We start from the raw sequence: 17,156 nt of genomic DNA, 5'->3' as shown, positions 1-17,156 counted from the left end.
CCCCTCCCTCCCTCCGCCCCCCCTCTCACTCCCTTCTGCCCCCTCTCTCTCCCTTCTGCCCCCCCTCTCTCCCTTCTGCCCCCCCTCTCTCTCCCTTCTGCCCCCCCTCTCTCTTCCTTCTGCCCCCCCTCTCTCTACCTTCTGCCCCCCCTCTCTCTACCTTCTGCCCCCCTCTCTCTCCCTTCTGCCCCCTCTCTCCCTTCTGCCCCCCCCTCTCTCTCCCTTCTGCCCCCCCTCTCTCCCTTCTGCCCCCCCTCTCTCCCTTCTGCCCCCTCTCTCTCCCTTCTCCCCCCCTCTCTCCCTTCTCCCCCCCTCTCCCTTCTCCCCCTTCTCCCCCCCCTCTCTCCCTTCTCCCCCCCTCTCTCTCCCTTCTGCCTCCTCTCTCTCCCCCCACCCCTTCTCCCCCCACCACACCACTCCGTTTGCCCCCCCAACACCACGCCCCCCACCACCAGCCTGTTTATCACACCCACCACCCTGCACCAGCACCAGCCCCAGCCCGTTTTCACACCCCCCCCTGCACCAGCACCAGCCCGTTTTTCACACCCCCCCCTGCACCAGCACCAGACCGTTTTTCACACACCCCCCCTGAACCAGCACCAGCCCCAGCCCGTTTTTCACACACCCCCCCTGCACCAGCACCAGCCCGTTTTTCACACCCCCCTGCACCAGCACCAGCCCCAGCCCGTTTTTCACACCCCCCCCCCTGCACCAGCCCGTTTTTCACACCCCCCCCCTGCACCAGCACCAGCCCGTTTTTCACACACACCCCCTGTACCAGCCCCAGCCCGTTTTTCACACACACCCCCTGCACCAGCCCCAGCCCGTTTTTCACACACACCCCCTGCACCAGCCCCAGCCCGTTTTTCACACACCCCCCCTGTACCAGCCCCAGCCCGTTTTTCACACACACAGGCCCTGGTCCGATTCAAGGCAGGGGAGGATGACTCCTGTATGGCGTCTTCTCATCTGTCTACTGCCATGGCCGGACTCGGTCTGGTGAGAAGCCGGTAATGAGCAGTCCCCCCCCCCTCACCCTGGTGGCGGTGCATGCATGCTATCTCTGGTGTGTGGGACACACACACACAACACACACAACACACACAACACACACAACACACACTGCCTTCTGTCTGGTCCCATTGCTCTGTAGTAACAATGGCGGCTCTGTAGTGCTCTGTAGGGAACCGGCTGCAGCCCCATTGGATGGGAGCGGTCACGTGACCGCTCCTCCGCTTCCCCGAGCAGCAAATTTCAGTTTGCCACTCTCGGAAGAGTTTCTGCTCCTCAGCACGCATCAGCGCGCATGCGGAGGGAGAAACTATAGCCGCGCTGATAACAGATGCAGGGGCTTTGTGCATCTGTTCAGCGTGGCTCAGCCCGCCTCAGCGACGCTGAGTGCACTATGTCCTGGGCCTAAAACAGAACCACTTTGGGAAGGAATTGTTAAAACTAGTATTGTATCAAAAGTACAAATGTCACAATTGCAACTTCCACCTGGAGAATTAGTGACCACTTTAGTGTTTTAAATACCTACAGATCTCCAACACACGCTGGACGGTCCAACTCTTGTAAACCTTATTAGGGGCTTGTAAGAGACATGTGCAGATGTACACTCAGGGAGACCAATTTGGGGGAAATTAAACCATGGCACAAACAAACAAACACCTATCCCTTTGTAAGGGATAACTCACTTCCCCAGTTGCTATCTGCAGGGCCGGGAGGAAAAGCCCCTTACCAACCTATCCCACCAAAAGTCTAAAGTGGCACCTCAAAGTAAGTGGCCCTTCAGGTCGGTTTCTGGGTCTGTAGTGGTGTCTGTTGAGGGGCCAGCCTCTGACAGGTTCCTGGGTTCGCTGCACCCCGGAAGAGAGGTTGGAACACTGGTGTCTTGATATCAGCACACAGTCATGCCTGTGTGCTCAAGAGTCTCTGCTTTGAATCCCAGCAAAAGGTTTTTACTCTTGTCTGATTAACCATGTGGAGACTGGTTAATTGCTAAGCTTCAATTAACCAGCGCCCTGCTGGATTCCTCAAACCACTACAGGCTTATATTGCAGCCTTTTTTAAACAGGTATACATCTGTTACAGGGCTCATCCACTTTGAAGTGGTTTTAGACCTACATTTATTAATAATGCTGCTGAAGCACATACTTGAAAACGAGAGGTAACTCAATGTATTACTTCCTGGTAAAACATTTTATAAATAAATATAGTATGTCCTCCATCTTCTCTCTTCTGACACACGTCGCTTCTCTCTCCTGCCAACACTGTGTGTTTCAAGGGTAAAAGGGGACGATAGACAGCACTCTGATGGTGTTAAATATATGCAATTGCAGGGTGCACGGAACAAAAGGGGACCCTTATTCCCCTGTATAGTACTAACAAATCTACGTAAGTACCAGCACTCACTGTCTAATAGCTAAATGATGAAAACAGTTGTAATGCAGAATAAACATTTAATAATAAAATGAACCAGAAATAAATCAAATATGTTTGCAGAAACCAGTATCACAAATGGGCATGTCTCAAAGTGAGGGGTGGGGGGGGGAAAGAAGGAAAAGGGGAAAAAACATGAAACATAAGGAATATACACAAAAAAAACGGAGAACGGAAAGTATGCTAGGGGGACATGCCCATTTGTGATACTGGTTTCTGCAAACACATTTGATTTATTTCTGGTTCATTTTATTATTAAATGTTTATTCTGCATTACAACTGTTTTCATCATTTAGCTATTAGACAGTGAGTGCTGGTACTTACGTAGATTTGTTAGTACTGTGTGTTTCAGGCCTCCCTGGAAAAAGAAGGGATTAAAGGGAGAGTGGCTACCAGAAGGGTAAGGCAGAAGCCAACTTCTCTCTGAGACACCCCCAGTACGAGTATGTACCTTTATGGGACATGAATGTTGACTTACGGCATTCTCGTGGCTGTTGCCAAGTCCCAGGTAGAATGGACGGAATGAGTCTTCAGGCTACAAAACTGCCCTGAAGCAAATGGAAAGCACTAGGCAAGAAACTAAATCTCAACTGTGTCACACATGAAAATACAGGTTTTTACAAGGAAACAAAGTGCAAATCACAAAAGTCAAATGCACACTCACAAGTATGAATCTTTTAAAGAGCACGTCATATCTACCGGTGTAAACAATCTTTGGGGAACCTTCTCATCCTCCGATTTAATGCCGTGTTTTCCTTCGCTCCAGTTCCAGGGTCGGCATCTCAGTCGATCAGGAGCCTGGTGTATCTGGAACCTGCAGCCTTGGTGAAAGATAGGTGCACCATGTCGATGGACAGATGCTGCGTTAACCCAACGTGTTTCGGAAATCTACTTTCTATCTTCAGGGGTGATAGTATGTGGGGTCAAATTGGGTCCCTCATATACAAAAACTACAGTAACTCCTTGTATCCCAGATGGAAACCAACAAAATAAAAAAAAATACTGAGCAAACTTGAATTCTTATCCAGTGTAAAATAGGTGTATTTCCATATAAAAGAATAAATGTATATCATGTCCTAATAATATAAAGTATAATCAACTGATAACTGTGAGGATTACGGACGCACGCCTAACCCGCGCTTCCTCTCGCGCAGCTCTGCGCACGCGTGGGGCACCTTCAGCCCGTACTCCTCTCCTGACACGCACAGCGGGCATGCGAGCAGCAGTGACGTCACCTGACGCCGCGAACTCGGGCTCCGCCTCCAGATCGCGCCGCACGCTCCCAGTGCGCAGCGCGCGCACATGACATGTGCACCACGCCCCCAAGCTCCGTGGCAACTACATCATCAGCTGATACTAACAGCTGTACCTGCTCATAGGCTGGAACCTATCACAGGCTTCTGTGGAGGCCGTGCTCCACCCCCCATGGGGATTGGCTAATCAAGCCTATATATGCTCAGCTGTGCCACTGGCATTTTGGCTGAGCATAGATTGTGTTACTCTGTGTTTGCCTCTGCTGATCCTGTCTTGTCCTTGTCCTGTTGCCTTGCTTCCTAGATTAACCCCTCGTGTACCGACCTGGCTTGCCTTTGACCACCCGCTTATCTGGAATCCTGAACTCGGCTTTGAACTTCAACTACCCTGTTCTCTCTCCAACTCTGACCTTGGCATAGTACCTTCCACGCTCCGGACCTCTCCTGCACTGAACCTGGCAAGTATACAACTACCCTGGCCCCTCCACTCCAGACCCTGCTACCAAGACTATCCTACACTCCGGACGTGGCCCCCGTGTCTGTGGCTGGTGTTTACCTAATCCCATCTCAGTACCGGGGTCTCGTCCTGTTTGTGGTGAGCACAGCGTAACAATAACGGATAGTACCTAAAATGCAAACTATGCCGCAAAGGCACCATCCATGCTCACAAAAAAAACTGAAAAATTATAAATATTATTTAAATGTTTTTTCTGGCAAGCCCTACTACAATATAAAGATGACCTGTACATAAATATTTATATACAGTACTAACATTGTATAAGAATAAGATGACCTATAGTGACGGTTATAAACATAAGTAAAGTATACAGTGTTGCCATAATCTAAAAGCATGGTGATTGGGTAATTTCAATCCTTAATGTACGCAAATATTTATATAAATGTTATAGTTTTGAAGCAAAAGGTAGCACTGTGTGCTCATTTGCATGTCATTTCCCAGAATCCCTTGCTGCAGTGGAAGCACTGTGTGCTGGGTGATAATGGTGAAAGGCAGGGTTGCAGACCTGTCTAAGACATGCAAATGAGCATATAGTAATATTTCCATTTGAGATATATATACATATACAGATATATATATATATATATATATATATATATATATATATATATATATACAGATATATATATATATATATATATCTGTTTTGGAGACTGAATGACTGTTAGATCTCTACAGATCAGGTCCTTCTAGGGCAAGCAAAACATAACTTCTCCCGGGAGCAACTGAAACGCAATGGATATGGGATGCTTTCAAATAGTATAGCATACGAGCTCGGAGCTGTAAGAATTCAAGGAGGCTCGTAGTTGAATTCCCACAACTGAATTTTAATGGTTCACAAAGCAGGTTTTATACATAAGGCAGGGACAAAAATACAGTTGTCATCTGTTACAAATATGGGTACACATCTAAATTTACATGTAACCTTCACATAATGCCTTTTTTCTGTAGAGCTTAAAACATTTAACTGCTGAGCAAGAGGAATATACAATGGTGACTTATAAGGCAGCCCTATCCTCTGTAGCCTTGTTTTAACAACATATGACAGGCACTAAACAGTTGGTCTAAAAGCTATTTACAATAGCCTCCCGTGAAAATAGCAAGGCCAGCGTATTCTGTTTAACCTTATCAATTCCAGAGCTGACAGAAGACAGTTTTAACCTTACAATGACTGTCCTGTTTTTTGATCCCCCAGTGACATCACGCGATGGCAAAGAACTATATAAAAAAATTGTTTGTTTGTGGGTTTGTGGCTTGGCGAAGCATTGACGTATGGGAGCGCTGGCGTATGGGAAACAAGCGCATCACGACTGGGTCAGTACACGTGGATATGAAATCCCGGGCAATGCCAGGTATATAAGCTAGTATATATATATATATATATATATATATATATATATATACACACACAGTGTTCGACAAACCTATACATTTGCTCGCCCCGGGCGAGTGGATTTAACCCCCGGGCGAGTAAATATTGGCCCAAGCAGCACACGTTTGGTACTAGGTGGCAAGTAGATTTTTTTGTGTGGCGAGTAGATTTTTTGGTGATTTGTCAACCACTGTATATATATATATATTTATATATATATATATATATATATATATATATATGAGCTCCTTACCAGGCAGATCCAGAGTCCCAAGCCCACAAAGCAAGGAAGAGACAGCACACTCAGTTGTATCCAAAAAAGAAGTGTATTAGGGAGTCCCCTCCATAAGGAGCTCGTTTATACCTACTGTCTATATGGGATAAGCACCTACTTCACTGCAATATGTGTGTGCCATCTGTCTTTTCTTTATATATATATATATATATTATATAACTATATATATATATATACCATAATACTGAGTTAAGTTATGGTGAGTAAAAAAAGTGACAAAAACCCTCCACAGGAAAGCAAATATGCAAATACAACTGTATGCTCATCTGCATGTCTTAGGCAGGTCTGCAACCCCGCCTTTCCCCATTATCACCCAGCATACAGCACTTCCACTGCAGCAAGGGATTCTGGGAAATGACATGCAAATGAGCACACAGTGTCACTTTTTGCCTCTAAAACCATTTTTAACATGGTTCCCTATAGTGAACAATGGTTCCCTTGCTGCAGTGGAAGTGCTGTATGCTTGGTGATAATGGGGAAAGACCTGCAGATGAGCATACAGTTGTATTTGCATATATATATATATATATATATATATATATATATATATCATACAGAACACCTACAAGCTCAAATTGAACCCTCAAAATACCCACAACATATATATAAGCATATAAGTTTCACAGAGGAGTGCTACTGAGCATGGCAATTTATATTTAAAACCAGAGACATAACATAAAACACAGACAAAGCTCAGTGCACATCCAGAAAAACTTATATACGGTACAGTGCCTAAATATACATGTATAAATAACTAATAAATAAAATGGTCTTTTAGTTTAACATTTTGGCCAAATTGTTGTAAGCCCTTGAGCCAAACTTCACGGCAGACCACGTTCAAGGGTCCCTACACTAATATAAATTCTTAATAACCTGTGCATTGCCAGGAAGAATGATTTATAATAAATCTGTCAATATGAGTTGCAAAAGTTCTAAGTCTGATTGAAGCTTTTATTAACCTGTACATTACCAGGAAAAGCACTCTGTAATAGATTTGTCACAATCACACTGCATGCAGGCAAGTTCCCCTGATAGTTGGAGATGCCATGGAGTGAGCTTTTAACCATTCAAATGTGGGAGGGAGTGAGCTTCAATGGTATAGGAGGTTGCCACCCTCCAAAACAGCCAAGACTAGCTGCACAAGAATTATAAAACATACAGAACACCTACAAGCTCAAATTGAACCCCCAAAATACCCACAACATATATATAAGCATATAAGTTTCACAGAGGAGTGCTACTGAGCATGGCAATTTATATTTAAAACCAGAGACATAACATAAAACACAGACAAAGCTCAGTGCACATCCAGAAAAACTTATATACGGTACAGTGCCTAAATATACATGTATAAATAACTAATAAATAAAATGGTCTTTTAGTTTAACATTTTGGCCAAATTGTTGTAAGCCCTTGAGCCAAACTTCACGGCAGACCACGTTCAAGGGTCCCTACACTAATATAAATTCTTAATAACCTGTGCATTGCCAGGAAGAATGATTTATAATAAATCTGTCAATATGAGTTGCAAAAGTTCTAAGTCTGATTGAAGCTTTTATTAACCTGTACATTACCAGGAAAAGCACTCTAATAGATTTGTCACAATCACACTGCATGCAGGCACGTTCCCCTGATAGTTGGAGATGCCATGGAGTGAGCTTTTAACCATTCAAATGTGGGAGGGAGTGAGCTTCAATTGGATAGGAGGTTGCCACCCTCCAAAACAGCCAAGACTAGCTGCACAAGAATTATAAAACATACAGAACACCTACAAGCTCAAATTGAACCCCCAAAATACCCACAACATATATATATATATATATATATTGACAAGGGGCAAAAAAAAATGCATAGAATATCCTTAAAAGAATCCAGGACGAGATATGATCTATAAAAGAGAAAAATACCAATATGGTGAAGTATGTTACAATGTAGCTAAAATAAACAGGCATGTAAAGTAAAATCCTTTCTGACACTGCAGCAGAGAGGCTGGTGATGTCAGCAACTCCTATCAGGTTACACACTGTGTACACAATCACTGAAGTTCCCTTCGTTGTACTATTCAGCCCGATCTCGCGATCTTTGGTCCGTGACGTCACAACCCGGAAGTAGCGCCACTGGCTCCGTCAAGACGCTTGGTTGAAAGTAAACTACACAGTCCCAATAGCCTTAAATAAGGCTTTGCAGCACAGGCAGGAGAATAAAATGTCCTTACTTCAGACAGACAGGGAGATCTATTCAGAAACCCTCACCCTAAGCGTTTGTCTGTGAAAGACTTCATTTGGGGCATGTCATGTGATCTACCTGGTAGTCCTAAGTAGGCATTGCTATGCCATGATTGGCTATGCAAATTTTATTCATGCCTTACTCAGGTGTTCCAGGTTTTTGACAGACAATGTAATTAAAACTCAAATTTTAATAGGAACCGGATATAACATATAAGAATATGAAAATACATATGATTAATAGGAAAATGCAAAGAATTCCAATCATATAATATAATTAAAATCTTATAAGACATGTCAATATCACAATTGAAAACATAGCGTTCTATCATTATTGTTGCAGGTATACTAGACTTTTGTGTTCCTATAATATAACTCAAAAGCTCTTGGAATAGTAAAAGAGAGGATTAAACTAATTTTTTAAATTAGAAAGGCACCCAAATTCACATCTACATTTAAACCCAGAGGTACAAATGTTTTTAATGTATGTATCCATCTGGTCTAAAGTTTTGAAATGCTATTGACGATTTCCCGCCTCCCCAGTTATATAACAATTTATCTATTCCAATACATATAATCCCCACAGGATTTTTATCATGATATTCAGCAAAATGTCTGGACAAATTGTGTTGCATAAAACCTTTTTGAATGTTTGTGACATGCTCGGTAAAACGTAATTTTAATTTCCTTGTGGTTCATCCCACATGCTGTTTTTTGCACGGGCATGTAAGCCACATCAGACCCAAATCAGTCTTTTGTCCGCCTACACAGACATCATTTAAGATAGAAGTTTTTTCTGGACTTGTGAGTCATGTCATATCCCAGCTATCAGATAAGGTTTATAACAACAATCTTACCAAGGCTGAATGGCTTGCAATTGAGAGTCTTCAACAAATGAAATCTATTGAAATCAAGCCCTTCGATAAGGGGGGCAATATCGTTTTATGGCCAAAAACATCCTATGAACTAGAGGTGTACAAACAACTTCGAGACCGTACATGTTACCAAGAACTGCCAGGAGATCCAACATCAAAATTGAAACAAAAATTGGATAACATTTTGGTAGAAGCATTCTCACTTGATATAATTTCTAAACGTAATTTTGAAGGGTTAATGTCTAGACACCCAGTAGTTCCAACTTTGTATTTAATGCCCAAAATACATTAAAAAAAAAAACTTTCCCACCCCTCAGGACGACCCATCATCTCTGGCATAGTGGGGTTAACTGAGCCCATCTGCCGTTCCCTTGATTGTTTTTTACGCACATCTGTAGAAACCCTTCCATCTTGTATTCACGATACGATGGATGTCTTGTCAAGGTTGGACCAGATTGTGGTCGGTGAGCATACTATCCTGGCAACATGTGACGTGTAGAGTCTTTATACCTGTATTCAACACCAAGATGGGTTGCACGCCGCCAGGTATTTCCTCAAGATGCCAAATCTGAGTTCCAATCTTGTCGACACTTTAATGCAATTTTTATTATTTGTTTTAACACATAATTATTTTGTGTTTAAGAATTCATTTTTTCTTCAAATCAGGGGAACGGCAATGGGCGCTACATGTGCACCCTCCTATGCAAATCTTTTCCTGGGGTGGTGGGAAAGAGAGGTGGTATTTACTGACGAGAACATCAATCTTACTAGTTATGTCCTGTTATGTTTAGGTACATTGACGACATCTTCATCCTCTGGCAGGGTTCTGCCACAGAGTTGTAGATGTTTGTCGATGTCCTCAAACACAACAGGCACAACATCAAACGCACATCACAGTGGAGCAAGACCTCTGTGGAATTTCTAGACCTCCAGATTTGTATCGATAAGGATGGATGTATTGTCACTGACATCCACAGAAAAGAGACAGCGACTAACTGAGTCTTACACGTGTCAAGTTCACACCTGGTACACCAAATTAATGGGATACCGGGTGGAGAATTTTTACGGCTTAAATGTAACTGTTCTACCAAGGAAATCTTCTTAGGTAGAGCCAATGAACTGAAAAAGCGTTTCAGAAATCGTGGGTATAGTCCCAAACAAATTAACCAGGGATTCCACACTGGTCTATCTAGAGAGAGAGACTCACTCCTGGTTCCCAAGGCTCACAGAAGTGAGGACTCTACTATACGTTTCATTGGCACTTTTAATTGTCAGTGGGCTAAACTGAGGGGTATTATTAATCAATATTGGGGCATCTTGTTATCTGATTCTGATGTACGCTTAGTTTTAGGTGATTCAGTTGCTATTTCACACCTTGCATTGTATAGTCATACTGCCATACATCCTAATGGACTACGTCTCCCCAGGCAGGAAGGAGGTAAAGAAAGGGATAGAAGATATAGAAGATATAGACATGAACTGTTCAAATGTCAAAAACCTCTTCAGTCTCAAAGTCCTTGTCTAGGTTTTAGTATTGGGGATGGCTAATGAGGAAGAAGCGGACTTCCCAAATCTCAAAAGTGACGTCTAAGCCACAGTCTATGGTTTCAAATCCTTAGGATTGATCCTAGAGATCACATTGCACATTTATGGTCAGAATATATTAGTTATAGCAATATTATTAACTCTTTACTAAGCTCTACTCTGTTCTTTCCACATCTTAAATATAACCTGACACTGTCACCTATGAGCTCAGGGCCAAATAACATCTTTATTTTGGGTGTGTTTCATCTCTACCAATTCTTCTCAATTTTAAAATACCTAAAGGTCGCCCAACACACACCTCCCGTGTGACTTGCCGAAAGATACACCACATTCCTCTGAGATACATATATATATGTAACTCCCAGCCAGATACTTGTACAGAAAGCTGCCGGCACCTGCTAACCTGCTGCCTCCCAGGTAAAGGAACCGATCTGAGATCTTCTGCTCTTATTTCTCAGCATATTTGTGTATTTATTCCATGCCTGCTGTTTAATTTGCTGTCTCCTTAATCTCTGATATAGAGACATATCTATTCATATTTCCATTCTAGAGCTCACAGGCATCTCACAGCTGAATTTTGGTGCAGGGTAAAGAGGATGTATTGCATGTTTAAATACCTTTTATATTTAGATAATTTCCCATGCGTATGCTTTTAATTCTTTCGGTGCCATAGGGGCCTGTAAAGCATGTGCTGTAACGCATTACTCTTCTCTCTGGCAGCAAAAGGATTAGGATCCTGCCCCAGCCAAATTCAAGAGAGGTAAAGATCTGACGGGGGCTAAAGATGGAGAGTTTGGATGCAGTGTTTCCGATTTTGTGCATTTAATAGGAGGCTAGTTACTGTATTTAATAGGAGGCTAGTTATTTAATAGGAGGCTAGTTATTTAGTTTGAACGATAGTAAATATATTTATTTTCAATGTATATATGTAATAAAACCGTGCTCTGTCATAAAACACCTTCCCAAAAGACACGTTACATCCGATTCCCCGAAGTGTCTTATAGCAGAGCGCTGCCTAGTGATATGGGCCGAGATCTTAGAATTTAGCATAATGATAAGAGTGAAAACATTTGATATCTAAGAAAATGTGTTATCTTTCTACAGGTGTCCAGTTAGACATGTACGGGGCTATGTATCAGCGAAAACAATACACCATATTTACTAAAGGAAAACTCCTGTTGACAGAAATTGGAATCTGTTTCTGCCAGGACAACCTTTACTAGCATTGATTTATTGATCAATTATTTTTGAGCTTGAAATGTGTAAACTTGGTCTATAAACCCCTTTAGTGCTGCAACACATTGCTGGCCCTGGAGGGGATACACTATTTACAATAACTGTATCCCCTTCCTCTTCCTAGACTCCAACACCTGTGATCATGAAGGGTTTTCTGGCTCTGCTGCTGCTGGTGCTGTGCAGTTTCACAGCAGGTAAGGAGAGCAATGCAGTGTCCCCGGTATCCACAGTATTGTATGTCTTGGTCACACAGCTGCTTACAGCTGCAGTGACACAGTGTAGACAAGTGGCAAAGTAAGATATCCTACAGATAACATGGGCACCTCCAACACCTGAACATATCCCACAATTCTAAGAGATGTGATATTAAGAAAAACAAAACAAAAAACAGGACTGGTCTAAATTGCCAGGTATTTAAATGAATTCAAGAGCACAGATTAATTTTACAACTGGATAACAGGTGGTAAATGTAGACACATTCCCCTAGATCCCAGAGACCCTCTGTGATGGTAACCCCCCTCCTGCAGTGATTTAAAAGCTTTGCTCCCATAAGTGACATATCCCGTTCTTAGCAGCTACCTTGGGTGTAATTATGTACTCTCAGCATATTAGGTTCCATGAGACCCCTCTAGTGAAAGACGTTGTGCTGGCTGATCAGGAATGATTATCACCTGTTACACGGCGCTGACCATGCAATGCTTTACAGCGCAATCAGTGTATAATACAGGGGAATGCAGAAAGATTACAGAGCAATAACCCCAACAGTAAAGATTGGAGGGAAGGACATTAAGGTGGCGTGGGTGGAGAATTTCAGAGGAACAAGTTTATGTTGTATGATAACTTAGCCCCTCTCCCACGTGACTCATTTCTCCCTCTCTATCTCAAGTGCTGACTGATATTGCCTGCTCACCAACCTGCGCTCCTGATCAGATCTGTAACACTGACATCTGCGACTGTAACCTGGCTTTGTACACAGCTTCAGGTACAAAACACACTGTATCCTCTTCATAGAGTCAGACAGCTTATCTGCACCACATGGAGTAGTTTAAGTGCCTCTCACTGCATGAGATGCTCACCTGAGCCTGAGACACTTCTCACTATACACACACATCACACGGGAGGGGGTTTCTGCCCCATATAATGCAGAATATTCCTCACACAAGTTCTGCTTCCTGATAACTGACAAGATGATGCCTGTTTCAATGAAATTGTGGTTGAATACCGTCAGAGTGAGGGTAACGCCCAAGGTGCCTTTTATTACATACAACAATCACCTTTCGGGGAAACAAAGTGGCCTTAGTGATGTTGGGAGGTGACAGTCTCCACCCCTCATTCTCCAGTGAAAGCCATGTGTACTGTATGTGTCCTGTCACTGCAATGGTGTCACACTGACTCTCTGTCACTTTACTCTCAGCGGCCCCTCCGACCCCTGCAGTTGATTGTACAGGTGGATCCATGAATCTGTACATATCAATATGCCAGTTGGAGAAATCCGAATACAACTCCAGCACCCTGCACCTGACTGGCACTGAAGCTGGCTGTACACGTGCAGTGCAAAATCTAAATGACAAAGCTCAGGTGACGTTCAGCGCCCCGCTGAGTACTGGAGCCTGCGGCAACACTGTAGTGGTGAGTGCAAATAGTATCATAGAAAAGTCTTTTCACTGGGGACAGAGATGAAGGGGCATGGGGTAACTTATCTTGTCTACAGTACCTTGATCTCTTAGCATCAATTTGACAGTGATATTTCCCTGATAGGCACAGACTCCACTGTCTTGATGTTTAGTATCAATTCCGTTAAAAAATAATTTTCATGCAAAAAAACTAATTTCCCCCAAATATAAAAATGTTTTACTCGTGTTATTCAGTGTGAGGATCTGCAGTCCTGTTTTAGAGTTTAAGAGATATTGCATTTAACTGAGGGTGAAAGGATATTGGCTGTGCAATGACCCTAATTATACAGTTATACATTGCATACATTGCTCTGTGAAGTACACCCCTCCTGTGACGGGCAAGTCTAACCAGGCTTCATAAATAAAGGTTAAGCCCTCTGGTTGCCCTTGGGTCCCTGGCAGCTACCCAGCACTATAAGCTAGGGGCCAAATATATGTACATGTAAAGTTAAAGTGATCCTGCTTTTCCACTTTTCATGTTCCCTTTACCCCAGACTCATGAAATTGCTGTGTGTAAATTTTAGGTGGGATATTTGGGTAAGAATGTAATTCTTTTATTTACAGGAGTTCTGGGACCTGAGCTATCGGTAGTACCTTAATGCTACCCGGCGAGCAGGCATGATCTGCCGGTACGCGAGTAGAATTACACCCGGGCTGCCCCATATCCCCCAGACTCCTACTTTTCAAACCCCTATATCCAGTCCTATTTCCAGTACGGTCATGAGTCTCCCCAAGGTCCCCCATGTATTAAAATACGTTTTCCAATGTTTGTTACATTTATTATCAGGCTCTATGCAGTCGGCCTGGGCATCCCGTTATGGTACCGGCAAGTCTGCATAGAGTCCGTAGTTCAAAGGGGAGAGGATGCCCAGAGGTGTGAAAACGTTTGGTTGGCGAGGGAAGGGCGAATAGCCATGTGCGGACTAGAGGTCACACCGTGGGGACACCTTTTGTAGTTTCCAGACTTGGGGGAGACGGCCCCGCAGGTGGAAATGAGTTAGCCAGAGAGGATGCAGCCATAGAGTCTGGTCCTCTTGGCTGAAATAATATTTCTCGCTCACCCGGCTTTTCGAGCCTGCTTGGCACGCCTACTCATCTAACGTCAGCCGGGGACGAGACCCTCTTTCTATTGGGTGGTGGGGAGGAATTCCCACGGTCCGATTGGCTGCTCCTTCCCCCTCCGTACTGGGGACAGCCCAGCGAAGTGTATGTAAGGTGCTGACCAAGAGAGTGAGTGGGCGCAATCAATGAGTGAATCGGTGAAGCTAAGGCGGGCTTTTCAAAGTTGCTCTGTTCGAAATAGCAGAGAAACCGGCTTCATTTTGAAGCCTGAAAAGTCAGGTGCGAGGACCAAGTTCTCAGAATTGAACGTAGCGGTCGTGGCTGGGAACTGAAGCCAAAAAGAGGACCAGGAGAACCGGGTGTATATCCCAATCAAGGTAAGCTCATGCAAGCGGGCACCCTGCACCTAGGAAAGCCTAGATATTCCCCCCAGACTCCCAGTAATTTTATTTTTAACTGTTTCTTGAGTATTTCTTCTTGTTGTACGTGGGTTTACCAAAATAAATGCAATTAGTTTTTACTATCTCGTTTTGCCTAATGAATGATCCCAGTAATATACAGAGGCGGCACACTTTATTCTAACTCGGCTCGAGCCGCAAGCCGGGAAGTTTCCCGGCTTGCTCGTTTTTTCCCTCGGCGTGCCGCGCGTCATCGATGCGCGGTCATGCTTCATCGGGAGCGTGCGCGCATGGCGCGCATGCCCAGGGCTCCCCGAGGGAGCCCTGGGTTCCTCTAATGTGGGGGATGGCAGTGGGGGGCTCCGGGGGACCCGGAGAGGGGAGGGAGGTGCCTCAATCGGAGGACCGATCCTCCGAGGCTAAGGCGCGCGCACGGGACACCTCGGCGCGCGCCCGGTATCTGTCGCGGCCGAGACCGGGCAAATGTTAGAATAAACTCGGCCACGACAGTATAATGGTGTAAAAAGTACCTGGTCTCCCGTGACACCTCCCCCCTGTGTATATTGCAAAGATGATCTGTGATTTTCCTCCGATAAATGTTTATTTGTCTCTTCTACACAGGTAAATGGAAGTCATGTTGTTTACTCAAATAAGTTGAATGTTGAATCCCAAGTATTGCAATACTCTAGTTTTTCAATCATACCCAAAAACGATGTCAGTATGAGCGTCTCCTGCGCCTTCCCACTGAATATGAGCGTTGCACTTAATGTCAGCCTAAACCCATTGATAAGGTGAGTACCCCCTGCAGCCCCTTGTATTCTCTGAACACAGTGAGCAGGACAGGGATAAAGACAGATAGCCAGCTGCCTATCAGCGCCATGATCTGAGGAGCAGTTTCATTCATTGTTACTTTCTACCTTTTCTGCACATGCTTGCCTGTGTTGATGCTTTCATTGACAAATGACTCGGAAAGGGCAAATTCTCTGACACATTTAAGCCATATAAGGCGTTTTGCAAATTTCTGTTCTTGCCATAAAAAAAAACATGGAAACTCACCACATGTTTGATTTAAGCACCCCAAGTACAGAAGAGTGGAATAGGGTTATCACTATTTGGCTGAAGGGTCACATGATCACTGCTCTGATTTACTGACTATTTTAGGGAAGGAGTTTGCTCCAACTTTTAAAAATCGAAATGTACTAAATATTTCAGCCCAGTGTATGTGGTTACATATAGTTCTGTGAGTTTCATGTTTCTGCTTTTGTTTTGTGGTTTCGATGTGTGCCGCTTCTAATCCTGCCCTTGTAAAATTCAATGAATGGTAAGAGAGTCACTTTAACACACGCCTCTTTGCATCATTGTACCCAGGCATTATTTGTGCAATGTTGTGCTGGTTATCATGGTGAATGAAGTGTGGAGCTGGTAAATAAAGTAATAAAATAAGTTAATGTAAGGAGATACTTGCCATGCTTATTAAAATTGAATATACGAGTTTCCGCATATCCATGTATTGTGCATTGATAAAGCCCACCGGGTCTCGGGGTGGTGGTCTGGAGCCTGGAGAAGATGGACGTGCGGAGCTTGTGATCCCACTAAAGAGACCTAAATCTTTATCCATCCTAGGATTTGAAAAGTCCTAAAACAACAAACTCTAGCAATATCAATAGACAATTGCCCAAGGATCATACTGAGCCTAAATAAAATCAAACTAAAACGACCATTGTCCTTGGGGCAGAGAGTATAGTTCTGAGGCCTAGCCCTCACGAGATTGACATGGAGACCTAGACATCCATACAGACTCTTGTGCATCTGGGGCCTCCCCCCACAGAGAACACTGACCCCTACCCGATACCACCAGGGTAGGCAAACATATCCCGACCCCGGAGGGGGACAGCATGGACACACAACCAGATCGGTGAGTGTAGGAGGGGTTGATTGCGCTCCCCTCTTTCCCCGTGAGGAGCTGCAGAGATTGAGGCGGTGGCGTAGAAAATCACACCCCCCCTAATTATTCCTGAGGATCCCTGACTGGGCCGGCAATCACCCCCAGCCCCGGTGTCAGCTCTGAGAAGAGCCAGAATCAGGCAAGGAAAAGGGAAAGTCGGGGAGAAAAAAAACATAAGAAACAAAGGCAAAAAAATTAGATAAACATAAAACCTAAACAATAAAAAACAAAACGATAACCTAACCTGCCCACCGTTGCGGCCCCGACTGCCTGGGTTCCGGTGATCGGCTGGTCCTGTTGGCAGACTAGCGCCCTGCACTC

General features: G+C 44.0%; 1 protein-coding gene across 3 annotated transcripts in view; it reads left to right on the top strand.

The window, feature by feature from the left end:
* The window catches only part of LOC142496888 (uromodulin-like), a 198,489-nt gene that overhangs the window by 125,081 nt on the left and 56,252 nt on the right, over positions 1 to 17,156 (top strand). For 2 of the 3 annotated variants that reach the window (XM_075603960.1, XM_075603959.1), the window contains exon 5: positions 15,512 to 15,681. In XM_075603960.1, the coding sequence (XP_075460075.1) occupies positions 15,512 to 15,681 (170 nt within the window). Of the gene's footprint in view, positions 1 to 13,171; positions 13,387 to 15,511; positions 15,682 to 17,156 lie in introns of all 3 variants that reach the window. The other variant, XM_075603958.1, reaches the window with a different exon arrangement.

This window comes from Ascaphus truei, chromosome 6, assembly GCF_040206685.1.
Source record: "Ascaphus truei isolate aAscTru1 chromosome 6, aAscTru1.hap1, whole genome shotgun sequence".
NCBI lineage: Eukaryota > Metazoa > Chordata > Amphibia > Anura > Ascaphidae > Ascaphus > Ascaphus truei.
This window is presented reverse-complemented; position numbering and strand designations above follow the sequence as displayed.